Genomic DNA, 21,537 nt, shown 5'->3' with positions numbered 1-21,537 from the left:
TGCGTGTCCACAGGGCGTTAAGCGAGCTGGGCACGGGCCCTGGACACGGTTTTCCTTCTTAAGGATGTTACTACCTGCTGTCAGTGTTAAGCATCCGGATTGGATGCCCGCGAAGCTCTGAAACCACTTTACTTTACTTTTCTTTTTCCTAAACAGAGCTTTTGACACCACGTTGCATAGGAAGGTCACAGCAGATGGATCCTGAACTAAATCTAGGCAACCAGAAGGAAAAGGCTCATTTCTTGGTCCCTCAGAGGAACTGGGAGTCAGCCTCGCTTCCCCTCCCTAGACAGGGGCTGCATCTCCTTGCTCAGACCTCTTGCGCTTGGTCCCCACAGCCTTGATGTCTCCACTGACCTGGGTCGCTGATGCAGCCTGCCTCTCACCACCTCGGACTACGAGATTTCTGAAAGTTTGTTGAAACTGCTGCCTTTCCATCTCAGACTGCAGTGGTAATCTGAGTTAAACCTAGATCGTTGAACTCCTCCCTACCTGGAGAGCTACAGGAAGACATCTCCACGACTAGTCATACTGGTTTATCTATCCCATCAGCAGCCCTCAGGTGAGCAGGATCCTGAACGGTATTTCTGACTCTGTCAGTGCTCTGGCGCTCCGGCCTCATCTTAACTGGAAAGCAGAAGTCCCTGAAACACCGCTTGAAGTTTTCGTCGAGAAAGGCGTAGAGAATGGGGTTCAGGCTGCTGTTGCTGTAGCCTAAGGCGATACAGAAGTAATAGCTGGAGAGCGCAGCCGTGCTGTAGGAGCGGCTGCCCAGGGCCTCCACGAGGATGAAGATGTGGATGGGGGTCCAGCAGATGACGAAGACCGCCACCACCACCAGGACAAGCCTGGTGATGCGACGGAGGTTGCGGTCTTTCTCTCGGGAGCCGGAAAGGAGCCGGACGCTTTTTAAGCGCAGGATCATGAGGGTGTAGCAGATGATGATGATGAGGACGGGGATCACAAAGGCAAAGACGAAGACACAGATCTTCATGACGAGGTCCCACCAGGAGTAGTCGTCGTCCGGGAACTGCAAGGAGCACTCGACGACATCCATGTCTGCAGGAGGTGACAAAGCAAAGCCGCAAAAGGAACGTCAATGGTTAGCGCCGTGGCTGCCAAGGGTTTTTAAAATGTGAGTTTTAATGCCTTCGGCTGCAAAGGTGCAGTTATGGTGAGACGCTATTACCTGAGGCAGGTCACCAGTTAGGAATGAATGCCATGCCTATTAACCATGCTATCTTTGCACGTAGAACAGTGAAGCCAGAAGGTCACCATTCACTGCTAACAAACGCAATGCTACAGAATAAATACGATTAGCCAGCAATACGAATTATCTCGTTGTGGAATGGGTTGATGCAGATGATTTTCAGAGGAGCTAAACTGTTCGTTTATAGCATGAGTACTTACTTGCATTTCCATACATTAACAATTCTCCCAGATCAAAGGCTCTGACAATAAAAGCTAGTATCTATTTGTAATAAATGATTAAATATTTCAAATCTAGCCACTCAATTTAACAAAAGCCAACTTGTCCAAAAAACATTAAGTGGTTTACAAGAAATCACTATGTGGGTCGATAAAAATTTTAAAAAAAATTTGTCTAAATATGACCCAGCTGTTGTGATTTAATGGAACCAATGGTGGTCACTGTGATTGAGAGCATTGTTGAAACATGAGTAAATTTTGAAGAAGAAAGAGAAGGGGGAGGACGAAAAGGAGAAGAAACTAGAAGAGGAGGAGAGGGAAAGGAGGAAGAGAATTACCACCATCATCATCATCATCAAGGAAATTCATAAATCAGACACATCTTTTACTTTTGCCAACATTGACTATGTAACAGGTACAACGACTATGTTTATAGGATTACTTAGAACGTGGCTTTATCTGCTCTGCTTCGTCTCTTTGCTGGACAGTATTCTCTTTGGAGTGACCATAATACTAGAAAGAGCAGAGACCCAGGATAAGAACATTTTATAACACAGAACTCCCACTGGGGGCCTGCTTACCCCTCCCAGACTCCCTTTTCCCAAGCATCAGCCACTGAGCACAGAGCAGGCTAAACTCTCTTTGTCCTGATTCTTCTTTAGATAAAGGAATCATGAACAATACTAAGTTATAATTTTTAGAATGAAAATATTTTCTTCTGACACTGGAAAATCCGCTTCAAAAATAGTATAAGAATGTTTTTCAAATAGTGAAAGAGCTCTATTAGTAGTGTTTTCTAAAACATCTTCATGTGCCCTTAATCATATATCCCTTAGTAAAACAAAATCTTAGAATTTCGATTAGACATACTTTAAAACACAAAGAGTATAATCATTTTGGCCAATTAATAGAGAGGACTATCTTAGAGTCATTTTCTATCAACTAAATACCATATCAATCCTTTCAATAGCAAATGAAAGCTCCCAGAATAACTTGTAATTTTTGATTCCCTAAAAAAGCCATTGTCCAAAGTACCATTACTAGGAAGACTCCAAGAAACAAACAAGGATCTCTCTTATTTTTTGCTTTAGTGTTTATGGAAATAAGACCAAAGTCATTTTTTAAAAATCATCACTATCATCATAGAAGAAATGCATCTATTAAACAACTTTTTAGGGTGGCACGTTGCTACCTAGCTTCCTTGAAGGTTTTTTCTTTCCTGCTTAACTTTTGTGTGTTCCAACAGTGCCTCTTTCTTGTGGTTGGCCTCAGCTTAGATGTCACTATAGAGACATTGATACAGAGGCTGACCCATTTGAATAGACCTCTTCCCTGCAATTTATATTTTCTATATATTATACTTATTCTATTTTTATCACTGTATGATAACAGAAGCTAGACAGAAACCAGACAGAAGCTCTTCTGTAATAATGTGTTGCCTTTCCTAATGTTTTTCTCTCCATCCAGAATGTAAACTACCTTAGGGTAGGTACTCAATCCACCTTGAATAATATTCAGTCCCTGCTGCATAGGGAGGCAGGAATATATAGTGTTTGAGGAGAATAATTTGCTAAATAAACAACTTAATACCATAAGGAAACCCTTGAAAATATGGACTCAGTACAGTAGTTATTATGGAAGAATAACCTGTTAAGATAAGCAAGGCAACGTAAGGGCTGACGTTGACAATTTGGAGACATCTTTTAACTCTGAGGATCAGCTTCCTCTCGCATGTAGTAGGAGCTCAAAAAACGTTTAATGAATGGGTGAAGTAATCAACTGCAAGACTTTTACAAGACTTTGGAAAACATCCAGTGATAGAGTTGTAAATATCCTCAGGAATGTCCATGAAGCTGAAATTCTACCTACAAGGGGAAAGGAGAGTGCTGAGGCAACCACCAGGGAAATCCAAGTCCAAGCACCCATTTTTATTAAATGTTTGATTTCAGGAAAAAGAGTGCATCTTTATCTTTAAAGACATATAGAGGCTGAAAGTGAGGGGACAGAAAAAGATATTCAGTGAAAATGGAAACCAAAGGAGAGCAGGAGGAGCCAGCTACACGTACATCAGACAAAACAGCCTTTGAGGTAAAAACTGTCACAAGAGGCGATTTCATATAATGATAAAAGGGTCAATTCATCAAGAGGATAAACAATGGTAAATATATATGCACCCAACATTGGAGCACCTAAATACATCAAGTATATATAAACAGAGCTGAAGGGAGGCATAGACAGCGATACAATAATAGTAGGGGACTACAATATCCCACTTTCAACAATGGGTAGATTATCCACATAGAAAATCAGTAAAGAAATGGCAGACTTGAAAACATTAAAAATAAAATGAACTCAACAGATATACACAAAACATTTCACTCAAGAGCAGCAGAACAGGGGCTTCCCTGGTGGTGCAGTGGTTAAGAATCCACCTGCCAATGCAGGGGACACGGGTTCGAGCCCTGGTCCGGGAAGATCCCACATGCCGTGGAGCAACTAAGCCCATGCACCACAACTGCTGAGCCTGCACTCTAGAGCCCACGAGCCACAACTACTGAGCCCACGAGCCACAACTACTGACCTGGAGCCGTGCTCCACAACAAGAGAAGCCACCGCAATGAGAAGCCCATGCACCGCAACGAAGAGCAGCCCCGACTCGCCACAACTAGAGAAAGCCTGCGTGCAGCAATGAAGACCCAACGTAGCCAAAAAAAAAAAAAAAAAGAAAAATGCCAATGCCAATCAGCTCTGATACAGTGTGTGGAGATCACCTAAAGTACTCTTCTTGGTCACCCAGGAGTCTTGACATGCAGTGTGACACACACTCCAAAATGAACACGCTAGCCGGTCTGGAGACAGTCTTTCATCACATAAACAAAGCCTGCTTCACAAAATAAAAGACACACGGAAAGGATGGAGCCCTCCTACAAGACTACTTTTCTCTCCTTTCTTCCTCTATTAGTTTTGCCACACAAACTAATCTTCTGCTGACACTGGGGGCTCTTTTCTTCCATTGTATCTGCACTCGTCCATCTCCAGCACCTCCTTCCTGGAAAACCCACAACTATTTTCATTTCCTTTCAAAAACCTAACTGAAATCCATTTCTCCTAGAATGTCATTTTCTGACAATGATGACAGGAGTAGTGGTTAAGTCGACAAGTATAACATAACTATTTACAAGTATAACTGTAAAAATCAATTCCTTGTTTGCCCTGGGAAAAAATCATCCATCTTCTTAGGTTATTTAGCCCACTGTTCTCACCCTCACAGTGCATATGCAGCATCTCCTCTTGAATCTAAGTTATTACGCACCAACCCCTAGGGCTCAGAAGAGTTTCCTGCAATTTTATTTCATGTGTTGTGTGTATGAAGAAACAAAATCCTGTGTGTAATTAAGCATATTTTAAAGTGCTTCTCTGTTAAAGTTCGGCTTTTCTTAAGATTTACCAAGTATTATAGCTTAACATTTGCAGTACTTATGCTGTAAACTCATTTTGTAGTTTAAGAGGAAAAAGATTATGCTTCATTTAAAAATGTGTACCATGCAGGATAAGCTATGATTTTAGCACCTGCCTTTTCACTGCGACCTGGAAAGTCCCTACTTATCTGTACTCACCGGTGTCATGAACCCCCAAAATAAACTGGAGCATTTAGACAACTGCTAAAGCAAAAATAGCATTTATAAAGTCCAAAGTGATCATTCTGCTCCCCTACCCCAATGAATTTCTATTAAGACCAAAGATATTTTCACAGCTTTATCTTCTACAAGTAAAGCTAAGCTCCTAGAGCAGTAGTTCTCACCTTGGCTACAGGTCAGAGTCACCTGGGGAGATCTTAAAAATCTTGACACCCAAACTGTGCCTCAGGTCAATTAAACCAGACCCTCCAGAGTGGGGCCAGGCAGCAGTATTTTCTAACGTACCCAGGTGATTCCAACACATGTCCCATGGTCAGAACCACTGTCCTAGAAATACAGGGAAAACATCAAATGTCCTGTTTGCATGAGGTAAAAAGTAACGAGTCCAAAATCTGATGGTTTCGCTTCTCTGTACTACCATTCATCTGTGAACCTAATTTTGAATGGCCTACACCCAAATGAAGCTGCCATGATATTAACTGCCTGGAGATTAACCCCTAAGGAAAAAGAATAAATAGCCAGCATGACTCTAATGACTTAGGGTGCTTTTCGGGGAGAAAGAAGCGGAGCAAGGAGGTGTATCTTAGAATTGCCAGGACGCAACAAATTGTATTTTAAAAATCCACATGACTGTGGTTCCTTATTTCATTCCCACCCCTCCAGATTCCAGTAAGCACTTTCTGAATAGGGGATAGGTTGTGTGTCTGTGTTCCGGTCATGCCATTATCCCATCCTGTGTTTAGATGCGGAAAGGAACACAGAACTGTTTTATTTCTCATCTTCCATGGATTTAGCATTATGTTTCCATTGGCATTTGGCTTTCCTTCTAGATATGTGGCCTGCTCACTCCCAAATTAGGAGTTTGTATAATTAGAAGTTATATTCTAAAAAATGAAATGATTTAACCAAATCACTTTGCTGAACACCTGAAACCTGATTTACAACATTGTAAATCAACTCTACTTCAATAAAAAATTTCTTTTATGAACAATGATAAAATAAACATTTTTTTAATGAAATTTTAAAAGCTGTTCTTACCTTCCCTGACTTTGGTTCCTCCAAGGACTATGGCAGAGATGCCAACAGATGAAGACAGGATCCAAATACAGATGTTGATGATCTTTGCCTTCAGAGGCGTGCGGAAGTCAAGAGCCTTGACCGGGTGGCACACAGCGATGTATCGGTCCACGCTCATCATGGTCAAGGTGAAGATGCTGGTGAACATGTTGTAGTAGTCGATGGAGATGACGATCTTGCACAGCACATCCCCAAAGGGCCAGGAGTTCATCAGATAGACTGTGCTCTGGAAGGGCATGGTCGTGGTAACCAAAGCATCTGCCAAAGCCAGGTTAAATATATAGATGTTGGTTGCTGTCTTCATCTTTGTGTATCTAAAAGACAAGAAACAAGATTACTTCTCTCCATCTTCATGTCATACCCATGATGTAAATGTGCCGCTGGGTTATTGAATTTGTCTTTCATTCACCTATTCTTTACGTATTTATCATCTAACACGTAAAAGGACTGTTCTAGACATGAGGGGTAGTAGAAAAATGGGCAAACATTTCTGACTTGATTTAGCTTTTATTCTAGTGCTTTGTTCCAAAATCTATTTAATTTTAAAAGGGTAAAGAAACGAGTATAGACAGACAGATGAACATACATATAGATCTTTTCAACAGACTTACGTGTGATACAGGTCTTTATTTTGTGACTGACAATTCATTTTAATCCTACCCAGGACTGCTTGGCTTTGTTCATTTTTTAATGCTTTATTTTTTTCACTGTGTAAAACAAAGATAAAACATGCCCAACTTTTCCTCGAGGAAGGTTTACCCAACTTTACTTTGAGAAATCACTCTTTGTAATTACGTCTTTTAAAATGGTTTTTAGTTTTAAGTACATTCAATTTCAATGACTACAACACAACTAAGTGTTGATTTTTGTCTACCAGTGTCCCACTAGCTTTTCATTTTAAATGCATTATGTAAAAGAAGCAGGCTGAGTTCTTCCCTTATACACAGTATAGCATAAAACATATCTGGTATGGTAGGTGAGAAAGAAATCTGCTTTCCTTTACTTTCATCTTGAGAGACTTATAAAGCACCCAGTGTGTTTCATTTTCCAATTGAGGGAACAAAAGATTTCAAAATAGGTCAGAAATATTGCCATTAAGCCCAAATTATTTCTTTCAGTTTTAACATGAAGCTTAGAACAATTCCATTTTCTACTAAAACTGAATTAAGAAGATTGTTTTACTTAGAGAACGTTTCCTTAGAGATCTGCAGGGCATGAAATGTACCAAATTACATCAGCAGGTTTTCTGAGGCCAAATGCTAAAATATGTTGGGAAAATCCATATATTAATTACTTTCTACACACCTCACATTTGTGGACCTAAATCACAATTAATTCAGCCATGTCCCATGTACCTACAAGGAGCCAGACTTCAATGTTAGGGCCTTGACTTTAATTAAAGGTCTTTGGAAGGAGCCAATTATGCAAAACTACTTCTACTTTGGCTCTAAAGTCAACATCAGTGGTATTTATTGATCACTGTGTCTGTGCTGTTCAATACATAAACTTCCACATGACACTTCTGTGACAGGTGGTGACAGAACAGCTTTGTCTCCCCTTTTGCAGGCACTGCAGTGTGATGTGAAGTCAGACAGTCCTGAGTCTGAACTCAGTGTACGATTTTTCTGAGTTTCAGGTCCCATGAAACAAGGACAATAAAACCAAACTGACAGGACACGAGATAAAGGCAGGAGACAACCTGGCTCAAAATACCCGACACACAGGATCACACTGCACTCAGGGTCCCACCCCAGGACCAGTCTCCTTGCCTGTTTCCTCTTCCTGCCTGTGCTTGGATGAAGGCATTGTGAACACTTGTACCCAAGTCAGTATCTCTTGGCCTCCGTTTTGATGCTCTGTTAACTAAACAGTGCCTTAATCTGGAGAGCGAGGAGTTTATTCTAAAATATGTTTTGCTTTTACATTTTTTACTCAAGTATTATTAAATGGCCCATAAATTTTAGAAAGTGATTGAATGAATACGCCCAAGACTCCGAGCACAGGCTTTTGAAGGCACAGATAATTAAGCAAGTGCATTTCCCAGGACAGAGCCAAATGCTTCTTTTTCTCTAAAACCATTGTTTAACTTGAAGTAGAGTTCATTTACAGTATTGGCTTAGTTTCAGGTGTACAGCAAAGTGATTCAGTTACACCTATATATCAATACACATATATATGTATTCTTTTTCAGATTCTCTGCCGTTATAGGTTATTACAAAATATTGAGTATAGTAGGTCCTTGTTGACTGTCTATTTTATATACAGTAGTGTGTATCTGTTAATCCCAAACTCTTAATTTATCCCTCCTCCCACTTCCCCTTTGGTAACCATACATTTATTTTCTATGTCTGTGACTCTATTTCTGTTTTGTAAATAAGTTCATTTATATCATTTTTTTAGATTCCACATATAAGTGATATCATATGATATATGTCTTTCTCTTTCTGACTTACTCTGCTTAGTATGATCATCTCTAGGTCCATCCGTGTTGCTGTAAATGGCGTTATTTCATTTTTTTTTAAACATCTTTGTTGGAGTATAACTGCTTTACAATGGTGTGTTAGTTTCTGCTGTATCACAAAGTAAATCAGTTATACGTATACATATATCCCCATATCCCCTCCCTCTTGCGTCTCCCTCCCACCCTCCCTATCCCACCCCTCTAGGTGGTCACAAAGCACCAAGCTGATCTCCCTGTGCTATGCGGCTGCTTCCCATTAGCTATCTATTTTACATTTGGTAGTGTATATAAGTCCATGCCACTCTCTCACTTTGGCATTATTTCATTTTTTTTTATGGCTGGGCAAATTCCACTGTATGTATACACCACATCTTCTTTATCCATTCATCTGTCAATGGACACTTAGGTTGCTTCCATGTCCTGGTTATTGTAAATAGCGCTGCTATGAACATTAGGGTGAATGTATCTTTTCAAATTAGAGTTTTCTCTGGATATATGCCTAGTAGTGGGATTGCTGGGTCATATGGTAGCTCTATTTTTAGCTTTTTAAGGAACCTCCATACTGTTCTCCGTAGTGGCTGCACCAATTTACATTCCCACCAATGGTGTAGGAGGGTCGAGTCAAATGTTTGTAATGAATAAATGCTATCTGTTCAAATACTGTCTTCTTAATTATATGCTTTTATGATTGAAAAATGCATCTTACAAGCCAGGCTCCTACTCTTTCAATCCCTGATACTAGCAAAGACTTGAATTGGCAACACCTTTGACTTCTGCTCTCGTGTTTTGTGACCTGATATTCTCCTCTTTCTTTACGAAGTTAGACTGATGTTCTCTGCCTTATACATTTAGGTGGACCTGGGTTCTAGTCCTTAGTTTTCCCTCCAACTGACAGACTTTGGAGAGATCACTGAAAACCCTGAGCTTCCATTTCCCAACTATACAATAGGAAATATAACACTTATCTCATGGAGTTCCTTAGATAACTAAGGGAAAGCACCTGATTTGGAGACTAGGTGTAATTTACTTCATGTTTCCAACTCCTGTCCCCTCCTCTTGTGTGGGTGGAAGCCACCAGTTTCCACAGGAAGCAGAGGGGAACATAGTTTCTAGTTAACACCCCTGGTTGTATTTACCCATTCAGCTTGAATATGAAAGATAATAGTAAAAATGAAGCTTGGGACCTTAACTGCTAGAAGACCATGAATGGAATGATACATGAGTTACAATAAAATAGAAGATGCATCTTTTAAGTAGCAATAAAATGCTGAATAATAACTTGCTCTGAGCTTTTCAAAAATATTTTTAATAGTTAGATGTGTGAAACTGCTTCAGGCCTGAACTTACAAAGAGGTCAAATCCTGTCATCAGATCTCAGAAAAACAGAGATGACTAGCTACAACGGAGATGTCTATGAATTACACGGATCATAATTATACCAATTGTAGCAAAAGTCCATGCTCCCCGAGAAACAAGCTCTGCCCAGATCCTTCAGGCTGGAGCTACCACTGTTACCACCCCAAGGGCTACAGGCATCTGCCAGAGACGTAGAGAGATTCCTGTACCCCCTGCATCCACCAACATCCTATGTCATAGCACTGGGGTGGATCGCGTTAATGACAATAATGGTAATAACCATTTACTTCAAAACACTCCCTGTGTCAGACTCTGCTGTACATTCCACGTGCTTTATCCCACGTAGTCCTCACAGTGACTCTGTGTGGTAGGTACCAGCATTCCTACTCTAGAAATGAGGCCACTGAGAATCGCTGGAGTTCTGTACCTTTCTCAAAGTCATATGGTTATAAAAGGCACTGCAGGAGTTCAAACCCAGGGGTTTGACTTCACCCCTGCAGTTTTACATCTCCCCGGCACTTGATAATTTACAAAGCCCCGAATTTTGACTTCCATGTATCCTATTTGATTCTCACAACAACTGGTCTTCGAGTTGCCCGGGAGATTTAGGTCTTTTCTCTAATATCGCTGAAGAACGTAGACTCAGGTGAGTAAAGTGATTTTCCTAGTGTCAGCAGAGGCAAGGGCTCAGTGGGAACATGTGGAGAAGGCAGGAGGGCACGGCCCCTCCTCCAGGGTCTGGAAGACACATGCTTCCAAGCCTACAACACTGAAAGGGAGCACTAAACAGGTATAATCCAAAGTAGCAGACGATGGGCTCACCACATAGCTATTGACAGTCTTTTAGGCGCTGCAATGGCCACGGCATTAAAAGACCTCACCCCCAGACAGTCAGGTTGAGCCCCCCTGGGTATTGTTTGCATTGAACCAAAGCAAAATAGCAGTGAGTGCTTTCAGTCACTGTGCGTCTGCTGGTGAAAGCAAACAAGTAAGCTTTCTCACTGCTATCAGACAGGAAATGATTCTCCGTTCCATCCACACTGCTTTCTAAGAAGTTGCAAGTATTTCCAGTAAAATGGCCCCATGTGAGTGGGAATTCTTGGCTTGTGTGGGGCGGCTGGAGGTGGGCTGGCGTGGCGTGGCTGCACTTCTCAGCGTCCAGGACGCAGGAGCATATGGCATTAAAAGAGCCAAGTCTGCGCGCTGTCCCCGCTAAACTTGGCAATGTTGCAAGCCTGCAAGCGACGGTGGGAGGTGGAGAGCAGGCCAGGAAGAGGGGTCAGCAGGGAGCTCAGGGCGCCAGCCACGAGGACGTCATCGCGGGGCAACGTCACGGACGGTGTCCCCGCGAGCTGACAGCGCTCCCCATCGCACGCTGACTCAAGACCTTCCTAGCGTGGTTCTCTTCACAGGGACAGCCGTACACGCTCGTGTGACAGCGAGGGGAACAAAGATATCTGCAGAGCTCTTGGGAACCAGTGTCACCAGGTGGGGATGCTGGGAGAGCGTGGCACTTGCACGAGAAAAGTGAGGCGACGGCAGGAGGAACATTGACCCCGTGACCCGGCAGCCTCCGGCTTCTTGTCCTGCCCTGAACCTTTGGGCGCAGACAATGCAGGTGGAGACGTCATTCTCGGATCATTACCATCCCTTGCACTGCCCCAGTGCTTCTCTTTTAATTTAAACGAAGCTTCTTTAATCAGGAGCTGCTTTTTAGCTTCGGGGCAGCATAATAAAGCCATAATCTTGACGGCTAATCACCACACATCTTTTTTTTTTAATCTTTATTGGAGTATAATTGCTTTACAGTGGTGTGTTAGTTTCTGCTGTATAACAACGTGAATCAGCTACACGTATACATATATCCCCCATATCTCCTCCCTCTTGCGTCTCCCTCCCACCCACCCTATCCCACCCCTCTAGGTGGTCACAAAGCACCGAGCTGATCTCCCTGTGCTGTGCGGCTGCTTCCCACTAGCTATCTATTTTACATTTGGTAGTGTATATATGTCCATGCCTCTCTCTCACTTCGTCCCAGCTTACCCTTCCCCCTCCCCATATCCTCAAGTCCATTCTCTAGTAGGTCTGTGTCTTTATTCCCGTCTTACCCCTAGGTTCTTCATGACATTTTTTTTTTTTAGATTCCATATATATGTGTTAGCGTACGGTATTTGTCTTTCTCTTTCTGACTTACTTCACTCTGTATGACAGACTCTAGGTCCATCCACCTCATTACAAATAGCTCAGTTTTGTTCCTTTTCATGGCTGTGTAATATTCCATTGTATACATGTACCACATCTCTTTTATCCAAACATCTTTAAACACAGAGGCAGTTTGGTTCTGTGGATTCGGTTACTTGTGGCTCTTACCCGCCCTTGTCCCGCCGGGCTGACATCCTCCCTCCCTCTTCAGTCACACTCCTGCTGCTTCCGCAGACTCATCTTGTCATCATTTCCACACGTCTCAGCCTGCTGCATACACAGCAACATCCTGGACACTGAGCTTACTGAAAAATAAGTTTATACAGACTCCGCCCCCAGGGTCTTTCAAACTAACTGAGCCAAAGTTATGACGTGAACCAGAGGAACAGACAGAGGGGAAGTTCACGGTGTAGTGAAGAGATCGGGACATATTGCAAGGAAGGCAGAACCTGGATAGGCTCTTGCCCTTTGAGAGGGATGTGGACGCAGAGGTCTGCTGGCTCGAGTCTCATTCAGGGCCATGGGTCCTGCTGGGGGTGATGGGAGGCCGCTTGGGATGGGAAAAGGGGTGTCAGGTCGCAGAGAACCTTGAACACCAGGAAGAAAAACCATTTTAAGTATTGGCTGAGGACTCACGTGACAGACACAGTTTTAGGAACTTTATGTCATCTGGCAATAATGTCATGCCGATTACCTTACCCGGTGCCTCAGATGACTCAGCACGGGACCTGGTACTCGATACGCACTCAGTGCCTGCCAGCCCCCCTTGTCACCATCCAGCTGCTGGTCTTCTTATTATGCTGTTAGTGTCACCGTTAATTACCCACCACAGTCCTAGTAACAGTATTACCATCCTGCAAGGTACAGCAGTCCCACTTTTTCTGAAGAGGAAGCAGCGTTAGAGATGATTCTCAGTGTTTCTCGGAATCCATCCCTAATAAGTAAAGGAATTCAGGACCATAGTCCAAAGTTTCTTAAGGAGTCAGAAATTTTATCAGAGGACTAATGGGATTCTGTGAATTCTGCTACTTCTAGCAGCTAAAGGTTGAAAAACATTCTGATAAGTGTGGTTTAGTGTGCATCACGAGGGCAGAAGACACGTGACAGGATGAAACAGGGCCTGGTCCAGGGAATGCAAATATAAAATATTAGCATCTTACCCCTCGATGGACAAATGCCGTCAGCACGTTATGGTGTTGCAGGTTTTCCATAAGCAATACCCATTTTTTTTCAGGTGAGGAAACTCAGTAAAGAGGAAGTAAGTGATTTCCTCAAATTTGAGAGACAGTGGGAAGTAAAATCTGAGCCTTCTGAGTAGTCATCAAACTACCACTCCAACATAATGAAAAAACAAACACCCTACTGGCCATTTCTTCGAAGAGACTCCTTTAGTACAGCAAATAGCTAACGGCCAATAGAAAGCTCCTGAACAAACACTGGTTTGGTGAAAAAAATGAGTGTGATCAAAGGCTCCCGCCCCACAGGAAACTGGCCACTACCCCACAAGCCTGGAGCTGCACCAGGAGTCTGAAGGCCCCAAACACCAAACTCAGGAGGAGGACAGTTCTACGGCACCTGGGAAGATGCAACCCTTTTTAATCAGCGGTGGGAGAACAGCACAGAGAGATGGGTTTCGGCACTCTTTTCCCTGCATGATTTATTCATCCTCCTGGGCATGCTTTCCAGATACACAGCATTCTAGATTTTATGTTTAAAATAACCAGACATGATGGCTGTACTGAGGTGAATTCTCAGGAGAACTTATTTGAAAACATAATGTTTGCTTCATTAAATTCTCCAGATATTTCCAGTTCATCTCAATGAAATGAGTTTGCTATACATCCTTTTAGATTATTTACTACTGAAATTATGGTTCTTTACTCAAGGGCAGTAGCTTATTAATTTTTTTTTTAAAGAAGGGAAATTCAGCCATTGTTTCTCCAGTGATCTGACTTTGAAATTGCCTCAATCTATAGTATTTTAAAGGAGTTATATTCACGTAGGTATCAGGTCCCTGATACTCTCCTACATGCAAAGAGCAAAAGCTTTCATGAGAACAGAGGAGTGGGGCGTGTCTCCCATTCCTGCCTCTTGTAACTGCAGGTACCAGGCTGGTAGTGATGGACAGCCAGAAGGGTGGACAGGCATCTCACTGGGTGCTGGCAGGTGGTCCTTGCAGGGTAGCAGGAGAAGGGGAGGGAGGCGGATGCAGAAGTAATGCTTTCACTGCAGTAGCCAGGGCCCCAGAAACCACTCAGCCTCCCTGCACTCACGGCCCTGAGACCCAGAAGGAATGTTCTAGTGCATTCGGGGGTGCACGCTGGGTGAGTGTTTATCACGCCCAACCACACCTGGTAGAAAACTACAAATCTCAAATGACCGACATGTTGCTTCCGAGTGTACAACTATCTGGATAGCTAGAAGAACACAGAATTCTTAAGTGATTTTTCCATTTTTATACAGAAAACTGACCTAGCTAAGGTGAACCACAGGGTGCCACAGAGAGGTGACACGGTTACCCTCCTGCTCTCTCTCAAGTCAGTCCCTCCTGAAACTAACTCTAAGACAGGCATTGGGAAAAACTGTAAAGGCAACAGAGTCCAAAAGGGATTTTGAAGACTACAATTTTGCCCAAGTCTGTTAAAGCTTAAGAGCTCTATACCTGATCACCACCTTGGGTTTTTTTTCTTCTCTTTCTTTCCTTTTCTTTTTTCCTGCTTTCTCTCTCTCTCTCTCTCTCTCTCTCTCTCTCTCTCTCTCTCTCTCTCTCAGCAGCCGTTTAGTCTCTGCTCTCAGATTTGGACTTCTGCGATGTCCCACAGCAAAGAAAATAATTCCATTTAGCTAATCCATATAAACAGTGGCAGTGAAGCCAATTCTCTCTTTTAAGAGCTTGTCAAACAATAAAATTACTTCCAGAAATTCATGATAGGCTCTTCTGAAAATAATTTCTGAAGTTATTTTACTATGCTTGCTTTAATGGAAATGTTAGGTATTGATTCAAAGAGAGGATTCAGGATAAATTACAACGTATTTTTTTAAACCAAACCCTAAGGTAAGACTGCTGTTGGATAGCCACACACCTCTGCCTTTCCTCTCACACCACCCTAGGTGTCCCTTGGTGACAGTATCTAAGGTCGGCTCCCTTGACATTCTTTTTTTTTTTCTTCGGTACGCGGGCCTCTCACTGCTGTGGCCTCTCCCGTTGCGGAGCACAGGCTCCAGACGTGCAGGCTCAGCGGCCATGGCTCACGGGCCCAGCCTCTCCGCGGCATGTGGGATCCTCCCGGACCGGGGTACGAACCCGCATCCCCTGCATCGGCAGGCGGACTCTCAACCACTGTGCCACCAGGGAAGCCCTCCCTTGACATTTGAGAGCACCTGGAATACGCTGCGCACACACCTGCAGTGATTACATGCAACACTTGCAGGAGGGGGACCAGGACACCTGGCATGGAAAGAGGCAGGCAGTGCAGTGGACACTCTGACTGGCTCACACCCTCCCCCCTCCCATACCTCCCCAAATTGTCTATGCCACAGTTTTGGCGGGACGGGCATAAGCTCAAGCTTGCGGTCCCCACTGACTCAGAGGTGGCCTGAGTGAGTCAGATGGTCTCAGCAGATTGGAGTGTGGGACTTCCGTCATGCCTGGGGAAGAAACACCCTGCCCCCTAATTTATGAGCCAGAGAACAGGTACTTTCGTGAGGAACAACCTCCATGCCCAGCAAGCTTGCGGGGGTTATAGTTGCCTCTGGAGAAGAAATCTGAGTTCAGGAAATGGAACCATTTCCAGAGTATTTTTGTGGTTCTGTTTTTCTCTAAGCCCCTTACAAAGGTACCTCTTTTGGCAAATTCCAACACTGCCCAAGCTGAATTATAGGGAAGCCAAAGTCTTCTATTCCAAGGGCAAAGTCAGCAGAATGCTGATCCCTAGAGGTCTTTATTATGGTAGCAAAGTATTAATGAAAGCTAATGAGAAAAGGAAAAGGCAAAACTTAAGACCAAGGACCAAATAATTTTCTGATTTCTGTTATTTTTTTCCTAATAATTTTTCCTTGTTTCTCCTTACACTCAATTTAAAAAGAAACATACCTTTATAAGAGTAAAGCTTTTCTTTAAATTAAACAGAAGAAAAAATATATGTACATAACTTCATAAAGACTGAAACTTGAAGAGTGTCTTCTTAAAGAGAACAGAAAATGGATAAGCGGTGTTTAGAGCTGAATTGTGCCCTCCAATTCACATGTTCAAGTTCGACCCCCCAGTACTTCAGAATGTGACTGTATTTGAAAGTAGGGTCTTTAAAGAGGTGAAATGAGGTAAAATAAGGTAAAATAGGGTCATTAGAGTGGGCTCTAATCCAACATGACTGGGGTCCTTATAAGAAGAGGACATTAGGACACAGAGAGTAGGGATGTCGTCCACACAGACAACCATGTGAGGACACAGGGAGAAGGCAGCCGTCTGCAAGCCAAGGAGAGAGGCCTCAGGAGAAACCAAACCTGCCAACACCTTGATCTTGAACTTCCAGCTTCTAGAACTGTGAGAAAACACATTTTTGTTGTTTAAGCCACCCGGTCTGTGATACTTTGTTACGGCAGCCCTAGCAAACTAATACAGGCAGATGTCTAGAAATCTGAGCTACCTGTGACATAATTGCATAGAGCCATCCAGAAGGAAGGAGGCCAGCTGAGTCTGCAGCCGGGGGTGAATAAGTGGGAGAGAGATACACAGACTTAGGACTGGTCAGAATTTCCCTGACAGTTACGGCCACAAGAATGGACGACACCACTAAGACTGATGCTCAGTTTGACAAGCCACCTTGGCCAGGCTGCAGTCTCTGAATATTCAGTCGCTTACCAAGGTGCTGCTGTGAAGGTGTTTTGTAGATGTGGTTAAAGTCCATAGTCAGTTGACCTTAAGCAAAGAAGATGACCCCAGATGATCAGGTGGGCCTGGTCCAATCAGTTGAAAGGCCTTAACTAGAGGGCTGCGGCTTCCCTGAGAAAGAAGAGATTCTGCCTGGAGAGGATAGCCTGCCTCTCCTGATGCCTGCGCTCGGGGCTGCAGACCTGCCTAGCCAGCCCCACAATCACGTACGCCAATTCCTTGGAATAAACCCTCAACACACACATCCCCTGCTGGTTCTGCTCCTCTGGTTGAATCCTGACTAATACGGAGGGTGTGCAAAGTGAGGACAAAGAGAGCTGAGAACGCTCTGGAAAAGAGGAGCATTTAGGGAACATCAGGGAAGAGGGAGCTGTGAGGGAGGCTGAGGAGAAACCCAGCGGATGTGGAAGGAAGTCAAGGAGAAGGTGAGACTGGTCCAGCATGCCGAATCCCCATGGGAGTCAAGGGACAGCCAGGCCGAAATGAGCATCCAGACTGTGGGAGCTTCAGCTCTGGGAGAGGAGTGTCACATCATGGGCACCCCCAAGGTGTTGGTAGGACCCAAGGACATGGATCAAGGGCTGAGGTAAGAACATCCTACGCCAGGACCACAAACCCCAAAGCCTGGAGCGAGAGGCTGGAGTGCTTAAATTTTAAGGTTTTCAAAGTGAAAGGTTAAAGTACCCTACCATCAGGCAATTATAGCAGTTGCTACACATTAAATGATGAAAATCCTTGAAATACTAGATTATCTTCAGAAGATACTGGACAGCATTCCAGGTGTTCAAGGTGGAAGAAGCTATGTGTAAGGCAGGTCTAAAAACAGTCAAAGCTTTTTCCACAACCCTCACTTTCTCCCCAGGTCTGAGCTGGCCATCCCAGACCTGCACCTGCCCTGCCATCCAAGCGTTCAAATTCCATCTCCAGAGTGACTTCCTAGAGAACTCAACCAGGACTATTTTGCATGTACAATATTTTAAAATAACATCCTTCTCGACACAGGGAGGGGGAAGGGTAAGCTGAGACGAAGTGAGAGAGTGGCTTGGACATATATACGCTACCAAATGTAAAATAGATAGCTAGTGGGAAGCAGCCACATAGCACAGGGAGATCAGCTTGGTGCTTTGTGACCACCTAGAGGGGTGGGATAGGGAGTGTGGGAGAGAAGGAGACACAAGAGGGAGGAGATATGGGGATATATGCATACGTATAGCTGATTCACTTTGTTATACAGCAGCAACTAACACACCATTGTAAAGCAATTATACTCCAATAAAGACGTTAAAAAAAATAATGTAATGTCCCTCTCAAAAGTGATCCCCCATCTTTTCAGGTGATGCTGGTCAGCCCTCGAGGTCAATCACCAAAGCTGCACTTGAATTCCACACTCTGGCTCTGCTCTGAGTTCTGATAAGCAAACCACCACCTGCTGCAAAACATCTTCAGCTTTTTTGCTCATTTCTCCTGAGCAAAATAAACCCAAGTCCATCAAGTTTCCTTCTGAGGTTTCATTTTTCAATTCTTTGACCCTGTATCAGCTTGAACAAAATGCTCCGTAATGCTCTCAGCCATAGCTTTAAGCCAACTATTGTTCCAGTAGGTTGGCTTTCCAGGATGAGATTAGAACTCTTCCCTCTTCATTTACTATCAAGTGGGGTGGGAGGATGGATGATGTTATGTGAACTCTCTAACTCCTATTGTATTTTTAGCTGAATTTATCCCCTTCACACAAATTTTAATCTTGGATATCTTTGGAATAGATATATTCAATTTATAATTATACTTTTTTATACTTATCATTAAAAATCCTAGTCAATCTACAATGATTCTTTCTTTCTGACATGTCTAATTCTCCCCGTGGAGTTCCCTTTGCGTATATTTTAAGATTCTTTATTCTTTTTAATCTTAGACTGCAGGGCTATATAAAAAGTTGTAGAGCAAATAAGAAGCCCTTCTCAAACTCAAAACTTCAAGTTCTCATTCAAGTGACAATAAGATGTATCTGTTTCACTCAAGCACTTAAATATGATATGAGAAGGAAGAGAGTGGGTTTGTTCTTAGCATCCTCTTTTTCTGTAACAATGTTTTATTATAAAACAATGGGTGCTGTAGCAAAGATCTTCTAAAAAATTTAATTATAGTCTAGAATACAGCTGTCTTTTCTTTTCTTTTGGTTACTATAATCTTCCCTCCAATGGAGAGTAGCCCTAAAATTACTAATGACTTAGGAAAAAAATGTGCTTTTAAAATATTCTTCCTTCTCTATCTTGTACTCATCACTGATAGAAGTCCTGTAAAATGCAATAAGCAATTATGAAAAGCAAGGTTACCAAGCTAGAGACGCTAATTGTAGGTGAAAAGAGCTTTATAATATGTATTCTGAAGCTTAAATGATGGTTTTCAGTTCCAGAGCACAGATGAGGATAAAAGACCCGACATTTCTGGGAGAGAGAGAGAGAGAGAGAGAGAGAGAGAGAGAGAGAAGGGAGGGGGAGGGGGGAGGGAGGGGAAGGGAGGGAGGGGGAGGGAGGGGAGGGAGGAGAGGGAGGGGGAGGGAGGGAGGGAGGGAGGAGGGAGTATGGGGTATGGGAGAGTGGGGAGAGGGAGGGGAGGGAGTGGAGGAAGGGAGAGGGAGAGGGAGGGGAGGGAGGGGGAGAGAGGGGCAGGGAGGGGAGGGAGGGAGAGGGAGAGGGAGGGGAGGGAGGAGGGAGAGAGTGGGAGGGAGGGGAGGGAGGGGAGGGGGGAGAAGAGGGAGGGGAGGGAGGGGAGGGAGTGGAGGAAGGGAGAGGGAGAGGGAGGGAAGGGGAGAGAGGGGGAGGGAGTGGAGGAAGGGAGAGGGAGAGGGAGGGAAGGGGAGAGAGGGGGAGGGAGGGAGAGGGAGGGAGAGGGAGGGAGGGAGAGAGGCAGAGAGAAAGGGGTGTTTGAAACATTCATGCTACTGCAGATATTGTTCTTAAAGTTCATAATAAAGAGAAATTAGTTCTTCACCCTTTCAATGTCCCTAAACAGCATGACTTGCAGCCTTCCTTTATTTCACAGGAACTTCTCAAAGGAATCTCAGCTTTGTAGTCGCTCTCAAAGGTGCAGCTGCAGAGCATTAAGTCCGCCAGAAAGGGAGACTTCTCAAAGAGCATCCAGACAATGTTAGTTTTTTTTTTTCTCTTGTTTCCTTTGTTGCAAGAGGCCAAAAGAGAAATCACTTCACTTACCAGAAAATTAGCATATACGCGGATATCTGGATATTTATTACTGGAAGTTGACATCAATATATCCACAAAAGAACAATAAAATCAAACCTTCAGTTCTCACCGTGGAAGATAAAAGGCAAAACAATTTTTGGAAACCTCCAGCAGCTGTACTTTAACAGATAAGTATTAGGTGGTTTATGTACAAAAGTCACTGGTATTCTAAACATATAAGGTGGCATATCAGTACTAAAAAGGCTCATGTATGGATACCAACAACCCTCAATAGTATATGCCGGCTTTGCTTCATAAACCATAACACCAGTCTGACGAGCTACAGGAAATTCTGAATTATCTTCAGTGCATTAGGTGGGCATGGATTTTATCTAAAGAAACATTTGCAAAGGGCAAAACGAAGTGCTCCAGACGGGCACAGGCAACCAGGCAAAAGGCCAGGCAGATGGACCAGTTTCCTTCCCACAAGACACTGACCTTGCCCCTTGCAGGGACACCCCCTGCTCTCTCCCTGTCCGGAGGGTTTTCAGTAGGGGTTTGGGGGGCAGGGAGGGTCACTCCTAAATCCTCAAGACGCCTCCGGCTGCTCGGATTCGCCCTCTGCCAACCTCGAAGTCCCGCACCAAACACTCTCCCAGGAAATCTCACTTCGAGGAGGCCACGCTCTGAGACTGCGGAGCCCGACGGAACGGGGTCCCCATTACCGGGCGGGCGTCCCTCTGCGCGTCCTGGTGGCCGGCCCGACCTTCCCTCCCTCCTGCGGCCACTGCGGCGCCCGGACCCCGAGCTCACCGGACGATCACGAACATGACCAGCGAGTTGCCCACCAGGCCCACGACGAACACCACGGAATAGACCGCCGTGATGATGACCGGGATGACCGGCGAGATGTGCTCGGGCTCCGGCGGCGCGTCCTCGGAGCCCGCGCTGCTGTTGCGGTCCGGCTCGGCCCAGCCCGGGAACCGGCCGCTGCCGTTGAGGGGCAGGCAGGTGCTTGGGGCGCAGGTGGAGCCCGGCTCGCCGCGGAAGATCTGGACCGGGGGCTCCATGTCGGGCGGCTGCAGCTGCGGGGCGAGGACAGGCGACACCTGCGGGCTGCGGGGGCGAGAGACCGGTTGGACCCCGGAGGCAAACTTTGGCCGCGCCCGAGCCAGCGCGCGAGGCCGGCGGCGCCGAGGGCCCAGGGCCCGCTGATGCCCACCCCAGGGGACGAGCCTCTGGCTGCCGCCCGCGCCGGCAGACGCGCCGCGGATGCCAGGAGGGGCGGAGAGCGCGCCCGCCTTT

At 44.6% G+C, this 21,537-nt stretch overlaps 1 protein-coding gene across 1 annotated transcript; it reads right to left on the bottom strand.

Annotated features, from left to right (window-relative positions):
• Positions 1–526: 526 nt before the first annotated feature.
• Positions 527–21,379, bottom strand: OPRK1 (opioid receptor kappa 1; the record flags this gene model as incomplete). The annotated part of the gene is made up of 3 exons (XM_082601371.1): positions 21,046–21,379; positions 6,105–6,457; positions 527–1,059 (listed from the first exon to the last, which is right to left on the bottom strand). Exons 1-3 carry the CDS (start codon positions 21,300–21,302, stop codon positions 527–529), a joined length of 1,143 nt encoding a protein of 380 aa, XP_082457497.1. The 5' UTR covers positions 21,303–21,379.
• Between the last annotated feature and the right edge of the window lie 158 nt (positions 21,380–21,537).

This window comes from Mesoplodon mirus, assembly GCF_964341445.2.
Source record: "Mesoplodon mirus genome assembly, chromosome: 16".
Classification (NCBI taxonomy): Eukaryota; Metazoa; Chordata; class Mammalia; order Artiodactyla; family Ziphiidae; genus Mesoplodon; species Mesoplodon mirus.
Note: the sequence above shows the minus strand (reverse complement) of the source record. Positions and strands in the feature narration are given on the sequence as shown.